Genomic DNA, 24290 nt, shown 5'->3' with positions numbered 1-24290 from the left:
GGCTAGTGCTCTTCCTCACTGACATTTAGCTCCTCATATCCAGGGTGAGCCAGTAAATCTGAGCATAATTTCAGTGCTACATGCACTATTGAGATAAATTCATCTTCTAGCTCAGTCTTGTAAACTGGAATGGTTGGTAAATGTTCTTCGTCTGCACTATCTAACAATTTAGAGAAAGGGATATAATGGAATTTGACAGGTGCTAATCATGCTTGTCTCTCCGAAGCGGTTGATCACGTAAGACAATGAACTTGTAAGAATACTCAAGATGTTAGAATAAGTTTTTCTTTGAAGGTTGCCAATGAACTTGCAAATGAACATGTGACCTCTACACCAGCTTCATTTGAGAGAAAATAGTAACGAGTCCATACCTGTGAAAGTTCCAAAATAGCCTTTTTCTGCCCAACGTTTTAACTCATTACTAAGCCAGACCATTGCCAAATCAGTACCACTCTGAGTGGTTTCATGCTTACTTTTTGTTGTTTTTCTCAAGAAAAGTATAACGATTTGGATGGTATTTCCTTTTTGAGGCTATAAGGTCACTTGCCTCCACTACACATACACTGAGCTCATGTTCATACTCTCCAGTGTCAAGTATTTGTTTGCTAATTTTGAATGTTGTTATGGAAGAAAGATTTTCTTTGGAATTTCCATATGGGCAGAAAATGCAAAGACTCCAGTTCACTGGGGGGACCTTGCTTCAAAGCACTCTTGAATTTTTGTTGATTGCAACACAAGATTGGGTTTGCTGTTCACCCTTAACCTTACTGGTTGATGAAGTAGGTGCAATGGATTTATGACCTCTGCTAATTTTATCTTTATCTGTGTATATTACATAACTGTTTTTATGCCAAAGTAATGTTTGATTGCATTCAGAATGAAGAACTGTTAGAATTCAATCAATTGCAACCCTATTTTGGAAGTTACTGAGTTTCTGTCTTGCATTGGTTGTCTCTTGTTTTGTAGCCAATCCCTCTTCACAAGAAGCAAAAACAGTGTCCTTTTTCACTTGTTGGCAAATAATACATTGGTCATAAGATACTGTTGAGGAACGCATCAGGTTCAAAACTGCCTCCATGTTTTGTCTGTGTGGAATACCTGATGATGGTAAATATAATTAACAACTACCACATGAATATGAATACATAACAAATAAATAATAAATATTTACCAGTATGTAGCTTATGCCATGATATTAGTATCCAAATCAATACTCAATTCACTTATATTGTAAGCAAAAGTTAGCTATTTTTGAAAGAGGAGAACTTATGGAAGAAAACTATATCACACTGTGTTGTGTATCATACTTTGTGTAATGCATAACAGTGAATTTAATTCTGTCACATGTAAAATATACCTGAAAAGTAGTTAACTTAATCTTAAATATCGTCCTTACTGCAAAACCAACAAAATTCAAGTTCATATCATCACAGAACTAGAGGAAGCTGAGAGTATGATTTTCAACAGAGATCTGTCCCTTTGTTCCCTGACAGCACAGTATTGCAAATTAGAAACATATTCCATATTTAGTATCTCTTCTTTAATTTCTATTAACTTTTTAAGTTGCAAATGGTAGCCATTTTCTTTTTTGTTTTTACTTACCTTAAAGTTCAAAATTCAGCTTGGTAAACAAACATCATTTTCAGATTCAGCACATGCAAATTATGAAAGAAAACCTATTTACCCAGTTTTCCCTAGGAAAGCTTTCTGTTTTATTAATACCAATGTATCTGGATTTTGATGCAGTCTATAATAGGCATAGCTCAAACTTGCAGAGCTGGGGGAGTGTGGCTTTAAATCACATTTGCACCCTCCTCATTCCAGGCTGTTCCAAGAACTGAACTGTCCCCAGATATAACATAGGCAGCCCTTGAGGCCTGTCTGAATTACAGCAGTCTCTCCAGGCTGCCTTGTGGTATGGGTCTCAGCACTATGCAGAGTCCAGGCTGCACTGCTTGCTATAACCCTGCCCCCACCTGTAAGTGTCTTGTGCTAGAGTTTACAAGGAGATGCTCAGGCGACAGCCTTATAGCCGTCTTCCTTAGTGCCTATCACAGCTGGATATGGGGCTTCTAGAGCCCCTTTACACTGTTCCTGCCTTTTTATCTAGCATACAGGGGTCAGAGCAGGAGTGGGATCGTAGGACAAGGAAGGACAAGGGCAATTTCAAGGAGAGGACATGGTTACTGAGCAAAAGCTAGCGCACAGCACACAGGGGCAGAGAGGGTTTTGTAAACCTGCCACGCCACAAGCCCAGTGCAACCTTCAGCTATCAGTCTATCCAGCGAACTCTGCCCCAGTGTCCACAAAGAGATGTATTTCGTGGGCAACAGACTACATGCAATTAACTATCCACCAGTGAAGGCACTGTTCAGAGAATCCCCTTCAACAGAGCTGATGGAAAGAAAACACTAAAATAATGTTGGGGGGATTTGGGGAAAAAAATTTTTTTTTAATGATTTTCACAGAATATTTCACTCAGCTCCGTTTCCCATTGCTAATGGGAAAACCTGTAAAACTTGGACAAAAATTTTCATTTTCGTAAAAAAAAATGTTTTTTGCTGTTCTGTTTATGTTCACAAATTGCATTTTCAGTTAAAATTGGGAAAATTTCTACTCTCTCCTCCTATCAGCCTTGTGCTATGGGTGGCAGAGACCTGCAGCTAGATCCGGGGCCTGAATGTCATGGGCGAAAGCTCTGGTTTTAGTCCTCCTACTAGTGGCAAATCCGCTTGGAGCACAAGATGCTCACTGCTCGTGCACAGTGCTTGGAGCCAGCTAGCGCAACTCCTAGAGTCTGTAAGTCCATTCCTAGGGAGGGAGAGGACTGGTTGGCGGAGGGTGCACTCGTTCAGTCCCTCTCTGATGCAGCCTCTGCCAGAAGAAAGGTGTTTTGGGGATCCCTGACCAGATCTGAAAACTATTCTCAGGGCTAAATCTCTCCTCTGCCACAGGGGATGCAGTTTGTACCTCCTCCTAGCGTCAGGGCCCAGGGATGAATCTTGATACTAATCTAAATATTGGGCTTGTGTCAGTGCTTTTCTCCTCACATTTCAACTTGGATATTTATGCACTGTCTTCTCCTGATCTAAGCATGGAAGTTAAGAGTATTCCCTAAATATACCTCTTATATACAGTAGGATCTGGGGCAGATCCTAAATTAGAGTAAATTGATGCAGCTCCACAGAGATTATTTTTGACTGGTGTCAATAGCAACAACTCCTGACCAACGTGATTGATCATAGACCGGGATGGTTTGGGTTCTTTTTACAATAACTTCCTTGGGAAACCTTTACATTGTGGAAAAACATTGTCTGTTTTAATGTTCTGTGAGCCAGTGGGAGCTGCAGGTGTTCAGCCCTCTGAAAATGAGGCCTCTTTTGTTTAGGAGCCTAAATATGAATTTTAGGTATGTACATTCAGTTTATCGGTTTAAAAATTTTGGCCCATGTGTCTTCCCAGTAAGCTCAGGAAATCTGGCATTGTCAGGAAAGGCTGTCTTCTCTCAGTGCTTTAGTGAGAGTGTGAGAGAATGCAAGAGAGTATAATAATCTCTCAAAGGAGAAAAGGGAGCTTCAAGTGGGTTATTCTGGCTCTATTAGCATAGAGCACACAGTACCAAAATGAGAGGTGGGAGTAATAAGATTGAAATGTAGACATAACAACAATTTTATTTCAGTGTGAACTGCCATTCAAAATTGCTGTACTACATGATATACTTACTGTAGAGGCTCAAGATTATCTTTAATGAACAGATCGTGTGGTACAACAATTCTGTGAATGGCAGTTCAGACTGAAAGAAAATTGCAAGAAGAACGGAATATTCACATGATGGAGGAAAACAGACTTGTTTTTTTGTTTTTCTTAATAGGAGAATGTTATTGATCCTGTATCACAGCCAGGCAGAAGGGTAATGATAGCAGTGTACTTTGAAGGAAGGTTAGTGAGAGTCTAATTAAATAACACCAGGAAGAAATATTTCAACGTTCAAAGGGACACTGCGAGATCAAATTAGGCCCAAAATTTAGGGTGTTTTTAAAAATTATTTAGGATTTTAAATTAATTTTTATAGAACATTCTGAAATTATATAGGACTTTTCAATAAGGGTTGATTGTTTCAGTCTTTATACCCTTTATATGTTATCACTGAGTCATTCCTCGCTGGCTTCTGCTTCAAGTGCCAGGTTCATTTCTTTGGTCTTGTTCTCTTTAATATAAATACATAGCAACATGTATATTAAAAAAAGAAGAGCATGCCTCTTCTTCCTTGGACCGAATGACTCTTTAAGTGTGAGCAGACACAAGCATGGGAATAACTCTGTGGACTGGTAGGTAGTGCATTCACCCAGCATGTGGGAGACACAGGATCCAGTCCCCCTGCTCCAATGATGCTTTAATTATATATCCGAAGTGTCGTGACTTCAGCAGGAGAGACTGAGTTCCTCCCTACGTTGCAATACCTAATAGCTCAGTGGTTAGAGCACTCCTCCTGAGCAGTGGTGATCTCTGTTCAAATCCTTTCTCTCCCTCAGATGGAGGCGGGAATTGAATCTGGCTCTCTGATATCCTAGGTGAGTACTCTAGACACTAGGCGAGAAGCCATAAGGTGGCTGAACACCTGTCTTTCCCTTGTGTGAGAATTGCTCTGGGGTATGGACCAGTGATAGGTGCCTAGACTCATGCCAGGAGGCAGCAGTGGACATGCTGAAAGGCAGAAATATAGGTGGGCAGGCACCTTTTACTGCAAAAACTTAGATGCCGAGTGATTTTAGGCATCTACAGGATTTGGCTGGGGTTTTGTTCATTGTAGTGGTGCCAATTCCGGGACTTAGGCATCTAACTTCTTTTGATCATCCAAGCCTTTATCTTCTAGAAGAAGAAGGTGTATATTAAAAAGCACAAAGGGGATACATTTTATAGAGCCTAGCACTTTATCAGTATTTTAGCAGCTGAAATGTGTTAAGCAGGGACCAAGAGATCATTTTGCTGTCTGACTTTGTCTTGCTTTCAGCTGGTAGTTTAAATCAGTAGAAGTGGTGTGCTGATTGATGGGCATTTGAAAAACAAGAAAGGGTGTAAGATGCATGTGTGCTCACATAGTTTTGCTATGTAAATATCTCTGGTTTTGTTTTTAAGTTGGTAGTGATGAGTTATGCTAGAAATTCATGAATGGATGTGAAGGAAGTGTTTTTGCCCTTATAAATACTTTACAAAGCTTCATTGACCAAGAATAGCACTGTGGCATTACGTCACTGTATGTTAGGGTGAAAACTAAGGGTTGGATCCTCAGTTGGTGTAAATCAGCAAATTCAGCAGAGTTACACCTCTTTACATCAGTCAAGAATCAGGCCCTAAAATTGTGCTAAACCAAGTTTTCTAAATACATAATACACAGATATACAATTTACAGGCTATTGGTCATCAAGGAGGTTGAGGTTATAGCAATACAATATCATTAGTTTTTTGTAGCTTGGAAAATTGTAAATTTGTAAAATGAAAATTAATCTTTCAGTGAATATTTCATATAAAAGTCTCTAGCTACTTTCAACTGAAAATAATAAAATTCTGTCTCATACAGTGGATCAAACATAACCTCATCTCTATTATTTTTAACACATTTTATAATATTCCAGCTGAAATCTTCTAAGCCTGATGCATGAACAAAATGAAACCTCTCACACCTGTCATGCTGATATGAAATAACCAGAATTTGTAACTACAGAGTAGAACAGGTAGTCTCCAGGGATTAGAATTGCGCGAGAGAAGACATCAGAATGATAAATCATTGCAGCCATTTCTGATGCTCATTTACATATTCTAAGGTATTCCCCCAGAGCCCATGGCTATGTACCAGGGACTGTCCTAAGCCTTCAGGTATTGACTAACGGGAACATTTAGTCAGCCTGCAGCATGCTAAATTATCCCTGGGAAAAGTGTTGTTTTGAGAATATCATAGTGATCCAGGGAAGTTTAAATGTGAACTCTGCTTAAAGGGTGCACAATATTTTGTTGTTCTCTGTTGGCAGCAGTGAGGGTAGAATCCAGCTCCAAATGCTCTAAAAATAACAACATAAATTAAAGGAGAATCAGCTTCAGCTGTTACTATAGGGGGCTGGGCACATGAGTCTGCGATTTTGATTCCATCCAGTGGTACACATACACAGCAGCCAGACCATTGAAACAGTAATAATTTGTAGCTTTTATAGTGCTCTTCATCCAGACTTCTGAAGACACTTTAGAACCTCAGTGAGATGGGACAGAGAACTGATTAACTTGTTAGCAAGTTAAATAGTGTTGCTGTGTTATTTATTATTTGTTTTGCAGTATGCCGAGCAGCCCTAGTCGTGGGCCAGGACCCCATTGTGCCTTGGTGATGTACAAACATAGAATATAAAGATGGTCCCTGCTCCATAGAGCGTCCTATTTGAGATAGATACAGAGAGATTGATGGGAGAGCATAGTAAGACAGTATTGGTCAGCATGACAGGCAGTGGTCTCAGCACAACAGCAGCCTAGCCATTGTCAAGTTTCTATTAGGTGTCACGGAAAAGGAGAGTGGAAGGAGGACAATTGAACTAGTTTTGCGACTGTCTATGTGGAGCAACTTCCACACGTGAGGGGCAGCACAAGGGAAAGCATGAAGGTGCTCGTTTGAAAATTCAGCAAGAGGATAATGGAGGCAAGCATCGTGGCAGGATCAGAGGTGGGAGTCGACATCTCCATAGTGAAAGAGAGATCATAAGTAGTGTGGGGATAGGCCGGGAAGGGCTTGGAAAGTGAAGACTAATTTATTAGAAAGATAATGTAAAGTGTTGTGTAACTTCTGCATCTACAGGCTTCAGTGTCAGAAAAATTGTAGCAAGCCAGTCAGCAAAAAAGTGCAACAGATACATTTGTAAAAAAAAGTAGTTTTCCAAAGCTAGTCTTAATCAGCAAAAGCAGTTAACATCACCTTTTGATGGGTGGGGAATTGGGGGCATGTAGATTACATTTATTCTGTGGTAGGCTGTAAACTTTATTATAATTTCGAATACTTGCCAGCTACATCTTGGGAACAATATTGGCAGGATCTTATGCATGTCATTTATAAACCCATGCATCTCATTTATATGATAATGGGGGATTTTCCCCTTATCCCCAGTGACTTCTGCAAAATTCTCCATGCTGGTTCACAGCATATCCAGCTTGCTTCAGTCAAAATTAAAATGCATATTTGTGTTCTTTGAATGGTACAGGCAAGGATGATTAGTAATTTGATACTGTTGTGTATAGAGCAGTTCAAAGTAATACTTATAATTAGGGGTTTTTTAACTTAAAATTCTTAATTGCCTTCCTGTGATATCCATTTTTGAGTACATTCTTTCCCCACTTTTAGACATATTTATGCTGACAGTTTCTCTCTACTGCCAGTGCTCTAGTGTGTATGTATATTCATATGCATATAAGTAGGAGTAGGAATAAAGATATTTTAATGTTTGTTTGTATTGTAATTGATCCTCAAGAGAAGGATTATGGGTGGAATTTTTTGTCAATTTAAGCAAAAGTAACAGAAAATAACTCGGTGTATGAGCTTGAACAGCAAGATGCACAAGGACTAGAAAAACTCCAAACATTACCAAAAACTAAAAACTCGGGAGTTCCTTTGCCAAGTGAATAGTTAATCTCATTTGGTATTAATTCACTATCCAATTAAAACTCTCATTACAAGGCTCTAATTATTATAGCTTTGCAGTGAAATAATCAGTTGTTAGAGAAAAGTCATCAGCACAAACTTTGGACTCTCTAAGGAAATTAAAAAGTGTGATAAAGTTGGTAATATAAGCTGCAGCACGCACAGGCAAGCAGTGGGTTCTACCTGCATGAGAAATATAGCTAGGCTTCTTTAAAAATCCCAGCCAGTTAATGTAAGGGGGTTAGGCACCTAGATCCCTTTGGATTTGGGTGCCTTTATAACCTATATACTATTCACAATCTTTGCTCATTAACATTTCAGACCAACAGATTTACAAAAATGAGTGGGCAGAGCCATGCCTGTCTGCAACAGATCACTGATGCGCAAGCTGTGGTATATGCTCTATCCTTGGATTCATTGAGCCCCACACTGGGAGGTTCCTTGTTGGTCATTATTAGTATTGTACAGCAGTAGCACCTAGAGCCACAAATCAAGGCTCAGGGCTCCGCTGTGCTAGGCACTGTAAAGTCACACCGTAAAAGGATGGTCCCTGCCACAAAGAGCTCTCAATCAAAGTTATGACAAGTCACACCAGTTGGATGAGACAAATGAACTGAGAGGGAGGCAGAGCGCAATACAGTCAGCGGGAGGTCTCAGCTCACCTCCTTAGTAACTGTGTGTTTGTGGGGTTTTCAAAAGAATGGGTCTTCTGTAGAGAAGTCTGCTGTGACGCTACAGGAAACACTTTGTTTTACCACAGAACAATCTATCAGACATTTTATTTTATCATTTGTATTGTGGTAGCGCCGGGAGCCCCAGTCCTGGGTCAGCACCCCATTGTGCTAGGTGCTGTAGAAACACATAACAAAAAGATGGTCCCGGCTCCAAAGCGTCTGCCTCTTCTAAATGTTTGTGCAAGTGAGGGTCTCATTTTATCCCTCTGCCTCATGCTGAGTAGTTATCTCCCCTCGGAAGGATGGCAGAACTGAGCCTTCAGGACCTTAGGAACCCAGACTTTCATTTTCATTCTCTCCATCTAGACGAAAAGTTTTATGTTTTTGTTGTCGTTTCTTTGTTGATTCAAAATGTGTTTGCTTAGTTATTTGTGAAGAGCTATGTAAATGTCCACTCAAGGGATATACTTCAATGCAACCTTTTAGAGCATTTATGAATCCTATAAAGTAACTGCGTTTCATCTAAGTTCGCCTAATGGGAGAGATGTGTACACAGAAGGCTGAGTTGTACTTATTGTTTTGTGAGGGGCTTTACACATTTTCTGCTCCATTCATTTGGCCCTCCTACTGCATAGCAATAGCAGGCTTCTGCCGTATTTCCGTAGGAGCAGCAAAACAGCAGGTACAGAAAAAATTGACTGAGTGGGCACTTTAAACAGAGTAACTAAAATATATATGTTTGAATGTCAAAACTAAGTATGTGCTTTTCTGATTAAGAATGGGTTTCAGCATCCACCTAAGGGCTTTTTTTGAACTGGGATCACACTGTCTCTCCCAGAAGTGGGTACGTACTCACCGGTTCTACTATGTGTTAACATTCAACGGATATGGCTGCAGTGGTGTATAACTCTAGTTATTTTTCTCTCTCTCTACCTCTGGCAATGACCAGCTCTGTAGTGATGGGAGGTTTCGGCTTGATAATGTGGAGATCGGGCATAGTGCATTTAAAAAAAAATCAGAGGTTACTTTTGTTCTTGGAGGGACACATCATGGCTTGGTTGTACAGAGGTGAGAGGAGACGTATGACCCCCACTTCCTTGCACAACTTCCCCACATCTCCAGTGCAGTCCAGGGCAGATAGAAGCGGCTGTATGCCCATTATTTTCCCCCAAGTCTCCTCCATACAGGAGGACAGATAGGATCAGAGATAAGCAAGGCCTTGGTTTCAGCCCCTACATGCCAACTGGTGCAGCTGAGTTGGTGTACAGGGTGGTTATCTGCTACTGACAAACCTCAGTAGTAAATTACTTTCTCCTGGGAGCAGAGAGGGAATGTTGCCTTCCCAAGCTGTTCCTAGCAGGGCACTCATGCCTGCCACCCTGTTCACAGGGCTAAGAGTAAAGAGACAATCTAGCTCTGAGACATTTTTATATTTTCCAGAGCAGCAGGGATTTTAATGGGTGGATATCCTCATACAGATCCTTTTCTCAGTAGTATGTGTTTACCCATAGTAGGGGACTCCCAAGACTTGAACAGAAGAAGAATGAGAACTCTGGTCATTTTCTGGAGTGTTTCTGTGAAATACTTCTTCCGTTGGTGGGGAGCCCTGTTTTCCAACCCGCCTCCACCCTTTTTTACTTCCAGTTTTGCTGCATAATTCATGCACAGTGCAATCATGCAGCAAGACATCAAATGATTTCCAAAACTCAGCGTTCTGGCAGGTTGGTCTCTCTTATGGAACCAGGATTGCTCTGCAGTCATCAAAGGCTTTGGAGACGAGTGATGCATGAGGCGTGAATGCTAGCAAAGAGGCAATATGGACAGGCACCAGGCAGGCTCAACAGCACAAGACTTTGTTACCCCTCTCTCTTTGCCTGCATACCTGTAAAAGGGTTTATTGATTGCAAAATTGTCCATCTCTTTTTGGGACCCTGCCACATCGTTACTGGACTTGATTGCACGGTCCGTCTTCAATGAGTGAGTGTAGCACAAGTTTAGGGCAAACTCTCTTTCTTTTCCAATGTCTGCAACAATTATTGTAATAAGTTCATGTTTTCTTTTGAGAGGATTTGTGCACAGAACTTGAAAAAGTTATATACCTCTTATCACCACCTGTTCCCATGCTTCTTCCTTTTCCCTCTCACCACCAGGGAACAGTCCTGTAATGTCTTTCCTTAGTGAATTATCTGTTGTTGTCAAACAACATTATTCTAATGAACACAGTAAAACCGTAGTAACCAATCTAGAACCTAACTATTACCTGCCATCAGTATAATAACAGCATGTTAGTAAGAAGTGTTACTATTGTTTAAAAAGACAACTATTCTGGCATACTGCTTTGGACTCATTCCTGATCTCACTCCTGTTTTACACTAGTATAACTCCCTTGACTTCGGTAGAGTTGCTCCTGATTTACACTGTTGTTAAATCAGATGAGGTCCATAACCTTTACTCAGGTAGAACTCTCATTTGACCAAATCCCGAATCCTTATTCAGTGTTGAAGACAATGGATGTTTTGCCTGAGTAAAGACAGCATAACCTCTGAATGAGGGTTTCATGTGTTAGTTCATTGGATTCTGTAGGAATTTTGCCTTGATAAGAGCTTCAGGACTGAATCAAGGTCTTTTGATATGCAACAATTTCCCATTTTACAACTTTGGACCTAATTGTGCATTCTTTACTGACGTATATTAGCACTTATACCAGGTGACTCTTTTCAAGTGAACAGGATTACCTGAGTGAGTAACAATTTACTCACCCAAGTAGTTTTGAGTTCAAAGAGGGCACTTTGTGTGAGTGCTAAGAAAAGTCCCATTGACTGCAGAATCAGGTTCTGTAATGGCAATGTGCTGCATTGCTTCTCTTGTCTTTCATATCCCTTATGAAATTTCCAGGGAGATTGCAATACTTCGGGAACAAAAGTGCCCCAAAGCAATTTTTTAATGAATTTTTGATAGTCTAATTCAGGGAGGTTTGTGATTGCTAACTTTCTCAGTATGGCACTTGCAGCAGGCATTGGTGCCTTGTGACAAGCTCTGCAGTCCATTGGTTTTCATTCATAAAGCCTACAGGTCAGCCAGACAGAGTCTATAATAACCTTTTTATTTAAAGGAAAAGGTGCAGTGAAACCTAGTCACAGTGATTTGAATAGAATAAATCTCTGTTCATAGAGAAAGCCCCTGTTTTTTCATTGCATGGCACAGATGAGCACATTGTATTTCCAGCCACAAAGAAGCTTTTATGTGGCAGAAGAAAGACTTCTGTGTAACAGTTCTACTGCCTTCCAGTCAGATATGCAAACATCATTTCTGTCTCAATTAAGTCTTGAACAACTGAAAACATATGATATGACATTCTTGCAATGAACACCTACTACTATACCAATAAAGATGCAAAGTATTGCAAGTCCTCAAAGGATTTCTGCTAGCAAAAGGCTACTACAGATTCCATACCTCTATCTCACAAGCTTTTATGGAGAATTGTCAACAAGCCATGGCTTTATGTTTATGCCAAGTGATGGGAAATTACATTCTTACTGTGCATTAGCAATACACAAGCAGACTGCCACTTTGGACTGGATTTTCAGATGTGCGTGCTATTTTGGAATGGATATTAGAAATGAGAATGATTCACTATGAAATCTGTAAGTAACACCCTTCCTTTCATAATTCTTTCATTGTTTTGATTGTCACCAGGTATCTTGGCAGATGAAAGACTCGCATGTTCCTAAAATATCTTCTATGCATTTATCTGGCAACAGAGATTCAAGAGAGATTTTACTGTGACAGTAATTGATTAAACCAGGAAAAGAGAGAGTTTACTCAGCATTGAGTGCCATCCTGAGAAACACTGGACATTAATCCATCACATGCCTGAATATATTTAGCAGCAAACAGCTATGGATGTTGAGACTGTGAACTGACTGATCTCCTCCACTGTAAGGCATGGACAAAAAGCCAAAAAAGGGCAGGACGGTTCTGAAAACAGCAAAAGGGGGAAGAAATATAGGACAGAGTCTAGCTCATCAGGGTCCCAATCCTGATAGGCCCCTCCGAGTGGACTGCGATGTAAATAATAACAACATTGCATGGTGAGGGTACCATGGGGTTTTTGAAGGGAGAGTCAGATCTCAACAGAGGTGGAATTACTCTGCTCCCCACAGAGAAACGTTTGGTTTCCAAATGAAATCCATGAAGAAAACTCCCCACTCCATAATCTCTTTCCCTCCTGGAGCGGGGCTATTGACAGTACAGTTCTTGTGTGAGCCACGACTGAAAGGAACTGAGGGGCAGTCTGGAGGCAAGACACACTTCACAACCCCTGGATCTGCAGAGCTGGGTCCTGACTTTGAACTCTGTGGAATTTCAGCCCCTCTCCCAAATGAGGAGAATCTGTCCATCCCCCCATGCATACACCGTGGATGGCAAAATGTGTTTGGCCCTCTTTTCTTTTTTGTGTTAGTTTCCATGGATGGGGGGACTTTTAACCCACCATGATTACTTGCTTAGTACAGTTACACTTCAATGAAACATTCACAGCCCAGTTCTGCCCTCTCATATGTACGCCAGTGGAATTTGCAGGATTGAGGGCAGAATTAGATTCTTAATGGATACCATCAGCATTTTAAGCCCTCTGAATGTTCTGAAAGCAAGGATGTTTGCCAGTTGCTTATCGATAATCCTCCTCGGTGCTAATTCTCTCACATGCAACATCCCAGTGACCTGCTGTATTTTATGTAGCTGCCTCACAGTCCATTTCTGAGAGCCACTGCCTCTTTTATTGTATAAAATTCAACCAAGTGGGAGAGTAGATGGCTCAGGGGATTGGCAATAGGACACATAGAGCTTTTTAGATCAGCAGTTCTGAGGTGGTTCATGTCAGTGGGGATGGAAAACATTTACTATCCATTGACAGCTTGATGGCCTCTTTGAAATGAGTTGATGCTCTCAGTCTAGTACTTAATGGACAGATGTTCACTTTGTAAAACTGTCGTCATAGTTGGCACTGATAGACATTCTTATTGGTAGTCTCAGGACAGAGGCTTAGGGCTATATGGACTCAGCGCTTCTACTGGTCAGGATTCAGGCAGGTTGAGGGGCAGTGTGGGGATGTGCAGCTGCCCAAACTATACCCATTCTGTGGGCTCTCAATCTGGCACCATTCGCTCTCGGTGCACATTTAAAATAAAGGCATTCAAAATCTGTTATTATCAAGAACAATGTAGTAATGGCAGAAGTGTTTAGTAAATATTTCTGTTCTGTGGTTGGTGAAAAAACAAATAATGTAGTCTCATCCTATGGTGATAATACTCTCTCCATTCCACTAGTATCTCTGGAGGTTGTTAAACAGAAGCTATTAAAGTTAGGCATTTTAAAATCAGCAAAGCCAGTTAACTTGCATCCAAGAGTTTTAAAATGGTTGGCTGAGGAGTTTGCTAGACCATTAATGTTGATTTTCAGTAAGGCTTGGAGCACTGGGAAAGTTCCAGATAATTGGAAGAAAGCTAATATGCCAGTTTTTAAAAAGAGCGAAAGGGATGACCTGGGTAATTATTGGCCTGTCAGCCTGACATTGATCTGGGGCAAGATAGTGGAGTGGTTGATATGGGACTCGATTAATAAAGAATTAAAACATGATAAATATAATTAATACAAATCAATATGGGTTTATGGAAATAGACCCTGTCAAACTGACCTGATATCTTTTTTTGATGACAAGTTTCGCTGATAAAGGTAATATTGTTGACGTAATAGACTTAGACTTCTGTAAGGCATTTGATTTGGTACCGCACAACATTTTGATTAAAAATCTAAAATGATATACAATTAACATGACACACATTAAATGGAATAAAAACTGGCTAACCGATAGGTCTCAAAATGTAATTGTAAACAAAGAACCATAATTGTGCAGGTATGTTTCCAGCAGGGTTCCACAGGGATTGGTTCTTTGCCCTAAGCTCTCAATGACCTGGAAGAAAACATAAAATCATCACTGATAAAGTTTGCAGATGACACAAAGTTTGGGGGAATGATAAATAATGAAGAGGACAAGTCACGGATTCAGTGTGATCTGGATTGCTTGGTACACTGGGCACAAGCAAACAATGTGTTTTAATATGGCTAAATGTATCAATTTAGGAACAATGAATGTAGGCCATACTTACAAGATGGGGGACAGTATCCTGGCAAGCAGTGACTGTAGGAAAGATTTGAGAGTCATGGAGGATAATCTGTTGAACATGAGTTCCTAGTGCATCAAGGCCATCAGATCTGAAATTCACAGTGTTCTTAGTAGCCAGTATGTTCTGACCTACAACGCAGTGACCTGATAACGATTGCCAGAATGCTCAACTTTGGCAGATGATTCCAGTCCTGGGATCTGAAAACACCAATGGTCCTGACTGGTTCCCTGCTTCTATTTAAACTAAGCAGAGGAACAGGAAGTCATCTGTGCAACTGAGTTTTTCCCTGTGTAGGACTGCCTTCCCTGGACTACCTGCTCTTGCTGCCTGACTCTGACCTCAAGGTATCCAGACCCAGTCCACCTCTTGACCCTGATTCCCAGTCTGCCCTCTGCCTGTCTCTGATTTTGATCTCCTTGTAACCTGACCCTATCTGCCTCCTGCCACTTGACTGTCAGTCTGCCCTCTGGCCTGTCTCAGATTCTGGATTCCTGGTATCTAGACCCATCCTGATTCCTAACTCCCACTAAGTGAGACCATCACATTCTGGTCATGACACGGTGCAGTGCTGTGACCAAAAGGGCAAATGAAATTCTGGGATGTGTAAATAGGGTAACCTTGAGTAGGAGCAGAGAAGTTATATTACCTCTGTAAATGGCACTGGTGTGAGCGCTGCTGGAATACTGTGTCCAGTTCTGGTGCCCAGAGTTCAAGAAAGAAGTTGACAAATTAGAGAGAGTTCAGAGAAGAGCCATGAGAATGACTGGAGACTTAGAAAAGATGCCTTACAATGATAGACTCCAAGAACTCATTCTGCGCAGCTTAACAAAGAGAAGGTTATCAGGTGACTTGATTACAGCCTGCAAATACCTACCTGGGGAACAAAGATTTGATAATGGGCTCTGCAGTCTAGCATTGAAAGGTATAACATGATCCAATGGCTGGAAGTTGAAGCTAGACAAATTCAGATCGAAAATGAGGCATAACTTTTTTAATGGTGAGCGTAATTAACTATTGAAACTACTTACCAAGGGTCATGATGGATTCTCCATCACTGGGAATTTTTAAATCAAGACTGGAAGTTTTTCTGAAAGATATACCCTAGCAATTATTTGGGGAACAGGAAGTCAGACTAGATGATCACAACGGTCCCTTGTGGCCTTGGAAACTGTGAATCATTCACTTTAGAACTTGAGTATCTCTGTTATTTCTGTGTTAGACCTGGCAGCGAATCATGGGTTGGTGTTTCTGGTGATATTCCTTATTAAAATACCTTAAGAAATTTGTGCTTTGTGGTTTTTTATGGAGAATATGGGCTAGATCCTGCCCTCTGTTGGGGAGGGGGAGAGAATATCCAGCAGCTTCTTTGCCCTGGCTCACCCTTGCTCAAGCAGCAGAGCACAATGTTTCTCTAGTGCTCAGAGACCTGGCCAGCTAATGTATCGATAAAAATCAGGCCAAACACATCTCTTGTGGACAACAATAAGCCCTAGTCAGCTGTAGGTAGGACTACACGGTGCTTCTTAAAGCAGCAGTCAAGGGCATCCCAAAGTGCATCCTAAGGATTCACCCTAAGAACTCTGCCCTGGCTGGCAAGATCCCTCTGCCAGAGAAAGTACAGCTCACACTCTGCACCGGCCAGGGCAGGATTTGGCAGGGCAGTGGAGACCAGGACAATACCTAACATACAAATACGCTTAGGCGATCAGCGCCTCACTAGGCACATTGGCTGGTTTGACAGACCCCTTCTTTACCTGTCACTTTTCAAATGGGGAGAGTCCACACGGTCCTCTTGATGAATACTAGAGACTAAAGAGAACGTTTTGTGTCAAAGCTGGGGACAGGAAGGCTGCCTGAGCAGAAAATAATGTGAGTTCCAAATAATTAAACCTCATGACTAAGAGGAGATTAACATGACATTTTCAGCCCACACCTTCCTTGTGCTTGAGGGGATACACAGTGACCAGCTGTTCTCAGTTCCCTGAGATTATGGTTTTTAAAATCCTTAAACCTGCCACTCGCATCCAGGCACTTCCTACAGTAAATACAGGCTGTTCATTCCACTCTGTGCCTCATAAGAATGGCCTCTTCATAACACTGCTGCCACTGGCTATGCGTTCCTCAGAGCAGGGACCTTTGTTGTTTAGAACGGGCTCTATACAGCACACTCTACACTTAAGACACTACAGAAATTATGAATATTTATGGCATTTTCCAAAATGAATCTGGCGTCCTTTAGTTTTGTGTTTGTTTTTCGGGTTCTTTAGAATGTATGTGTTTGAGAAGGAGTACATGGCACTACCGGAGCAGGAGTACAGCTCAGCTTCCCCCTCACCTTGCACAGTTGTTCAAGGGAAGGGCTGCTTGGAAAGTTGGGAGATTGCCTTTTTGGAGCTTGGGCCTTGCACACAAGGTTCATAGGACCAGATGGAACCCTAGCATAGGGTCCTGGTCAATGACTAGGCTCTGAGACAATATGGTAATACTGCTAATGATGCTAATCTGAGAAGTTTCTGTTTTGCATTCTTGTTACATTATGTTACTTTCCTATAATATATATGCCGTTCCTTGGAGAGTGCATTTTTTTAAAAGTTATTGAAGAATAAGGCTTGATTCTGATATCATGCCAATGTAAATCAAGGTTACTTTCACCAAAGTCAGTGGTACTACTTGAGTGTAATTGAGATCAACATATACCAATTGTATAGAAATATTATAGACAGATTGAGTCAGGCACTACATATATACTATGTATTACCTTGACAGTTTTGTATGCACAGTAGGACACGTTCACTGTGTAACACTAACATAAAATTATCGAGTTGGATTTGTTCTGGGATTACACCAAAGTAATTGAGAGCAAAATCTAACTGAGCACATAGAAAGTATGACACATGGTCTTTGGAAACAATAATCACAATATGTCTCATTGAAGGCCTATCTGAACAATGCATTTTCTCTACCAGCAAAATTGCCTCCTTTAAAACTATAAAATGGTGTAATCTAGTTGGATGTGTGGTGGGTGATTTGAAATGATCTAATAATTGATTTTAAAAAGGATGGCACCTGTCAAATAAGCATTTGCACGTTTGCTCTTTCAATGAAGACCCCTAGGGTTTCCCTTGTCTCGGAAATCTTTGTTTTCTCTTTTTGCAGACCTTATTTCCTTTCTGTGATCTCTCTTTCTCTTATCTTCTTTTGATGATCACTACTGACAAATCTTTTGAGTTTTCTATCCTAATATAAGATGTGGCCTTTCTTAGGCTTTAATTTCCTTTTGTTTAAACTTTCTTTTTATTAACAATTTTAATAAAGCAATACAGTGTTTTCAGTGCACCAAATAATTGATGATGTGAACATCATCTGCAATATACTCTGCAAATAAAACTGCTGATTTCCCTTTATCTGCTGTCACTCTTACTTGGTTTAACACATCAGCAATCAAAGTAACAATAGAAGAAAAGGAAAGTTCCTCAGACAATTTTGCATAGTTTCTTATGGGAAAATTAATTTATGCTGAGATTAATAATTCTATTGACAGCAGACAAGTGTGTGGAGATAGTAAATATTTTTATTCTTTTTCTGTCTGTAGGATTGCCTGTGGTCATGGCTTTCTTGGTCCATTTTTTATTTCCTATTGAAAGAGAGAACATGAGGTTTGGAGCATGAATAGAATAATCGTGTAAAAGATATGGATTTCTTGGAGGGTAGGGAGGCAAAATAAAAACTCCTTCAACCCATTTCACCCTCCTTAGAGTCCACTTCTCACTTTTTGAGAAGCAAAAGGCTTTCTGCATGCAGTAACCTTCACTGCTGAACCATTTCCAGGGACCGCTCCTGAGCTGGTGTGAATTGGGTAGTTCCATTGAATTTAAGGCTGGTGTACCAGTTTAAACCAACTGAAGATTTGACCTATACAGTTTAATAAGGTGCATCATGGCATACTCCAAATTCAAATCTTTAGAAACTGTCTTGTCTGCCACAGATGTGAGTCTATACTTTAGTTATTATAACTAAAAACAAAAACAAAAAAAAAGGGAGAGAAATCTTGGTTTCTTTATTCGCCACAACCTTCCCTGCTGGGCACACTGATAACAGTCATAGAAATTAAGGAACGGAAAGACCATGGGGCCAGTCCTGCACTGATTTGCACCATCCTGCAGAAGGGCTTTGTAAATAACTGTGGGAGGGCTGCATTCTGTACAAATCTCCACTGTGTGCAATGCTCCATTCTATATGCACTGGAACAAATTGAAACGCGGGGGGGTCACCATGGTTGGACCTCCTTCCATGTGATTCTGCCCTCTTGAAAGCTGATGTATTTGGGCCACTTCCTGTATAACCAGTCACTCCTGCTTCTTTGCGGGAGTTATGGAAGATCAGCAGCTGAGGCAGAGTGGCTGTTTAGGGGAGTATCTTCCCTACCCATCACCTGCATCAGCTGAAGCTAGGATGTCTAGCCCCCTAACGTGTCTAGCTGTCAGCAGATAATTTGGAGACCTCTAAGTACCCTCAGCACAGCAGTGGCCCAGTATGTTGGCTCTTTCAAAATACAACAAACAATATGAACTGATGTTAGTATTTAGAGTTGGTCAAAAACTTTAAACACAACTGCATGAAAAATGTCAAAATTCTGGAATTGTTTTCATTTCCCAGGATTCAAAACAGATCTGTCGAAGGGAGGGGGTTATTGCGGGGGGGAGGAGAAAGGGGATTGGATTGATTTATTTATTAGAATTTTTTGTGAATTTTTTTCTATGTATTTTTCTGTTTATCTTTTTTTCACTTTTTGGTTTTTTCTTCTATTTCCTGTTTCCATTTTTCATATATGACTAGGATGGAGGAAAGGGGGGGAAATAATGAAGAAAAAACCCAAATATAAAAATGGAAACAGAGAAAAATGTCACCAACAATGTTTTTTATAGCAGCACTAAAGGTGGAGTGATAGATAAACCCACGTGCTGCAGACAGTGGTAGCTATCACCTGGAGTGAAATGATGATGACCACGTTCTGCGTGGATGGCAAAGGACAGGAGCTTCCTATGAGCTTTCTCCTTCCAGTGCACTCATACAAGAACAGGAATAATTTGGCCCCATAGTTTCAGCTCTTGCTCAAGTCAGCCTACTCCCTTACGAGACATGAGGTAGACAGGAAGGTTTCAGTGTCACATCATGTCATTGCAGAATTGGCTTGGTAGCTGTCACCCACAACATACAGAAAGGGGTACCCTTTTCATTTCCATCTTCAACAAAGAAATTGATCATAGATGCAGCATGGCCAGGTTGGAGAGCTCATTTGGACCACCTATAAATTCCAGGAACTTGGTTTCTGGACAACATAGGACTATTTATGAAAGTCTTGGACCTCAGAGCCATCAGGCCTGTTTGGCATTCCTACCTGTCCTCCAAACCTCAGTAATACAAATCTTCACAAACAACACAACAGCCATGCACTACATAAACAAAAAGTGCTCGCTCCTTGCCCCTTTGCTTGGAAACAATTGAATTTGGGATCTGGAGCCAGCAGAACACGGTAACCCTGATGACCCTTCATCTCGCAGGAGTCAGCACCAGCCTAGGAGACACCCTGAGCAGGTAATCCATGACCAATTGTGAATGGTCCCTGCACAGCTCCATCATTGGCGCAGTAATCCATCATTGGGTATCTTCTATTATAATAATAATATATAGTATAATATAATTGTTTGCCAACAAGGAAAACACTAAGTGTCAGAACTTTTGCTTCAGAGAGGACCTGAGTCCAAGACCAGTGCCAGATGTCTTCCTCCTGCAGTGGAACAGATGTTCTGTATCTTTCCACCAATTCCCCTGATTCCCATGAAGATTTCCAAGATCAACAGAGACAAAGCCATGATCATTCTCGTAGCTGCATACTGGCTGAGGCAGTTTGGGCTGACCAACCTCTCATAGATGATTATTCAGTGTTCGTTCCAGCTCCCAGGCCACCTAAATCTCACAGTACCATGGCCAGCCTGGCCAGACCCAAAGTCACTGTGTGTTGTGTTTTTGGTGATCCCTCGGTGGTCGAGGATGAACTCTTTCACAGGTCCTTTGGTGACTGAGGAGTCCAATCCTGAGGAGCCGCAGACTCATTGGCAGACGTTGCAGGTGGTGTTGGAAGGCACGGTTGGGCCACGATTGCTGCATGACAGGTGCCTGTCCCTTCTTTCTGGAGTTTTTCTGCTACTAGGACAAGGCCATTTTCCTCAAAAATGGTCGTTCCTTCTCTGACAAGTCTTCGCCAGTTGTCCCAAACAGGCGACTGTTTCCTAGGGTGTGATGTTGATGCCACAACTCTTGATGTTTGTTTTGAGGGTGTCTTTAAAGCATTTCATTTAGCCTCCCCATGTCCTTTCTCCTTTGGTGAGTTGGGCATACAGCAGTTGTTTTGTTAAGTGTGCATGAGGCATGCGCACACTCTGCCCATTCTACTTCAGCTGGTGCGGGATAATCAGGGCCTCAACACCAAGGATGTTGGCCTCCGTGAGGATACTGACATTAGCGCGGCGAACCTCCCACTTTATGGTGAGGATCTTCTGATATTGGATGCCAATGCCCTACTGTAGGATTAGTAAGCGTTCCTTATGTTCCTGAGGTGATTATGAATACGAAGAATAAGGAGGCCCCAAATAAAAGTTTAATTGCCTACTCTCTGATACTTACACACTTCATATTCATAAATGCATTCTCTGGTTTGCTAAAGCTAATTGCACTCTCTAATAATGGCAAGAGCCTGGCTTTGTTTCAAGGCAAAAGTTCATGCAATTAAATCTCAGCAGCAGAGGCCTACAAAATGGGCACTAAAACCTCACTTGGCATGTGACCTTCAGCTGAACTCCTTCATTAAGCCTGAGAGCTTGGAGAAAATGTTTGCTGAATAAAGTCATTCCTAATTAATGTGAAAATGTCAAAGATTTGTCTGCCATCCTTTTCACCCCTTTCCTTCTAACGCTTAATTATGTCTCTAATGAGCTGCTAATATAAAAAAGCCATGGGCTGTATTTTTATAGGACAATACAGTGAAAATATTCCAACAACATTTTGCCAAGTAGATCTATGCTGCTGTTAGTATTTCTTACCCTCCCTCCCAAGCTTTTACTTGGAAGGGCTTGGGTTGTCATTACTATTTCTACTAATAATAATCATAACTTAATTATTTACATTAGTTGCCATCAAAACCTTTCCAGTGCTGCCTTCTATAACTGGACAGCAACCATAATCTCACTGTTTGCAATGTCCCCTATACTTAGGGAAACATTATTCTTAAACATAAAGGAATTCTGCCAGTACTGACCTAACGTATCTAGCTACCTCAGGTAGCCTAAAAAGTTGTAAGAATGACTGCTGAATATAGCATCATATAGTGTTATTAATTCTGTTATGCTAAAATTGTACATGTTGCTTTAAGAAAACAAACAAGAAGTAAGGTCCCTGTCCCTAAAAGTTTCTAGTCTGACAAATGATTTAAAAGAAGATGGCCAGTATGGGCCCAGTCCTACTCATCTGAGTCGGGCAAATCCCCATGGAACTCAAGGGAGTGAGATTTGGCTCTTGATGAAAATAGCCTGAGAGTGTTTGGGTAAATTGAATAACCCAAGGCTGCATGATTCTCATCTGTTCAAAAAAGGTTCTCTTGATCCATTTGCCAAATTATGTAGTGGGATTTTGTTGTTTATTCTTGTTTTATCTGAGCATTTAGGGACGAGGATGAGACAACCAAAGTCTTTAAAATATTTTTTCATGTTTATATTATTGAAAGTTATAAAGACAGTTTACGCATAGTAATTACTCTAGGTAGCATCTAAATTCTTTTCACATAGAACAATAAATGGCGTTCTGTGCCCATCTCTTTCTTAGTTAGCTTTTATGGAATAAATCCTCGATCACTCTATACAGTCTGTGGAAAGCCCAAAAGCCATTTAAAAGTTGTGTGTGGCTGTGTGTAGTGACAACAGTGCAGCTCTGCTATTTGGGGACTCCGTAAGCACATCCCCACGTACAACAGAGAAGGCCTTTGGGAGGGACAATCTACAGTTCTGCATGGAGGTCATTTCTGGTCAGACCAGAGGATTGCTATGGTGCGGTGCAGTGCACAGATCCAGGGGACCAAAACCCCACATAGCCAAAGCTCTGAATACTTTCACTCTTTTTCATAACTTCTAGTATGTAACACTCTCTAATCCTCTCTGCAACGAGGCTTTCAGCTTTTAGATGCATACAGAGGCTGCAGAAATCACTCTTTAAGTCCTAAATTTCTCTATTTATTGGCATTTGGAAGACACTAACTTGACTTCCCAAAGTTCTGATTTTGCAAAAGGGTAATAATCTATTTTCTTTAAGAGTTTTAATGTCCTATGAGTCATCCTGACAAAAGCACAGCAGAAGGGATTGCATATGCTGTACATATTGCTGTACGAGAAGACAGGTTTTGTTCTGTTGATGCGAGACTAAGAATTATACATGCTGTAGAGGTAAAGTGTCTAGAGAATTCAGCCCTAAAAGGCACAGTGACGTAGGCAGGCAGGCCCGTTGTTGGATTCATATTAGGTCAGCATTAGAAGTAATACTGGGCCTAGCATGTTGTAAGGTACTATCAATCTGATTACCATCTTGATTTCCCTCCAAACAAACTCACAGATACTTGAATTCTGACATACCTTTTGTGGGTCATGTCTGAACAACCAGTGGATACCACTGAGTTATATATACGCCACCTGAAAATCTGGAATCTCAGTGTTCAGTGCTGTGAAGCATTAATCCCTAACTACAGCTGTTTATGAGATATTAGTTTGAAAAAACTGTGTCAAAAATGAAGTGGGAATAAAATACAAGATGCTAATCAGAATGACATGGCTTTTAAAGTCCAGTAGCTTTTGTTGTGCCAATGCTACCTCCCTTCTTGCAGACCTGTTGACTTTTCCAAACCTTGGAGCAGTAATTAGAAAGATAAAAATTTTAGTCCTTGACACATGCTTGTATCTATGTTTCAGTGCTAGCAATCCCTCCTTAAAGAGAATAGACTCTCAATCTCTGAAGCACTTTCACTATGCCATAACAGCATGAAATATCATCCTTTTTGTTGCCAGCAATGAGTTACAGGCCTGAACTCTCAATATGCTTATACAGGACATTATGTACAGTATGAACTTAATACATATGTCCCCATATCTGCATACAGTATACTTAACACAGTGATAGCAGTGCCTTTATGGTGTCATAGGTATATGTGCCTGATAGTGTAAGCAACCTGATGTTTCTTGAGCAGTAATTATGCCTAGTAACCTATGTGTTGAGAATAATTATTATCAGTTGTGTTCATTAGTGATATCTCATAATTTAATGAGCATTTTTTTTTACTGATTTTCATGTTGCATCCTCCTTATGCTGTGGTTAGACCAGGATCTTCAGCGCTATGCTGTTTGGTTTCATTTCTAACTAGCATTATATGTCTATCAGATGCTTTTTTTTTTTAATTAGAGGAAATCTTGAAGACCCATATAGCACATTGGTGGTCTCCTGATGGCACCAGGTTAGCATATGCAACAATAAATGACTCCAGAGTCCCTACTATGGAAATTCCAGTCTACACTGGCAGCCTCTACCCTGCTGTTAAAACATATCATTATCCAAAGGTAAGGGAAAATATAAGCAAACAGTCAACATTTTTAGAATTTTTCATGGTTTTATTTTTAGCTGACTCTGATATGGTAATGTATAACAGGGCATATGCATAAGCAG

General features: G+C 40.8%; 1 protein-coding gene across 1 annotated transcript in view; it reads left to right on the top strand.

Moving 5' to 3' along the window:
* The window catches only part of DPP6 (dipeptidyl peptidase like 6), a 370977-nt gene that overhangs the window by 267728 nt on the left and 78959 nt on the right, over positions 1–24290 (top strand). The window contains exon 9 of the mRNA XM_067542727.1: positions 24030–24184. Coding sequence (XP_067398828.1) covers positions 24030–24184 — 155 coding nt within the window. The remainder of the gene's footprint in view (positions 1–24029; positions 24185–24290) is intronic.

The sequence above is a fragment of the Emydura macquarii genome, unplaced genomic scaffold (assembly GCF_026122565.2).
Source record: "Emydura macquarii macquarii isolate MOO-44397 ecotype Brisbane River unplaced genomic scaffold, CSIRO-AGI_Emac_v2 contig_719, whole genome shotgun sequence".
In the NCBI taxonomy this organism is placed as follows: domain Eukaryota; kingdom Metazoa; phylum Chordata; order Testudines; family Chelidae; genus Emydura; species Emydura macquarii.
The sequence above is the reverse complement of the archived record's forward strand: the minus strand, read 5'-3'. Positions and strand labels throughout refer to the sequence as shown.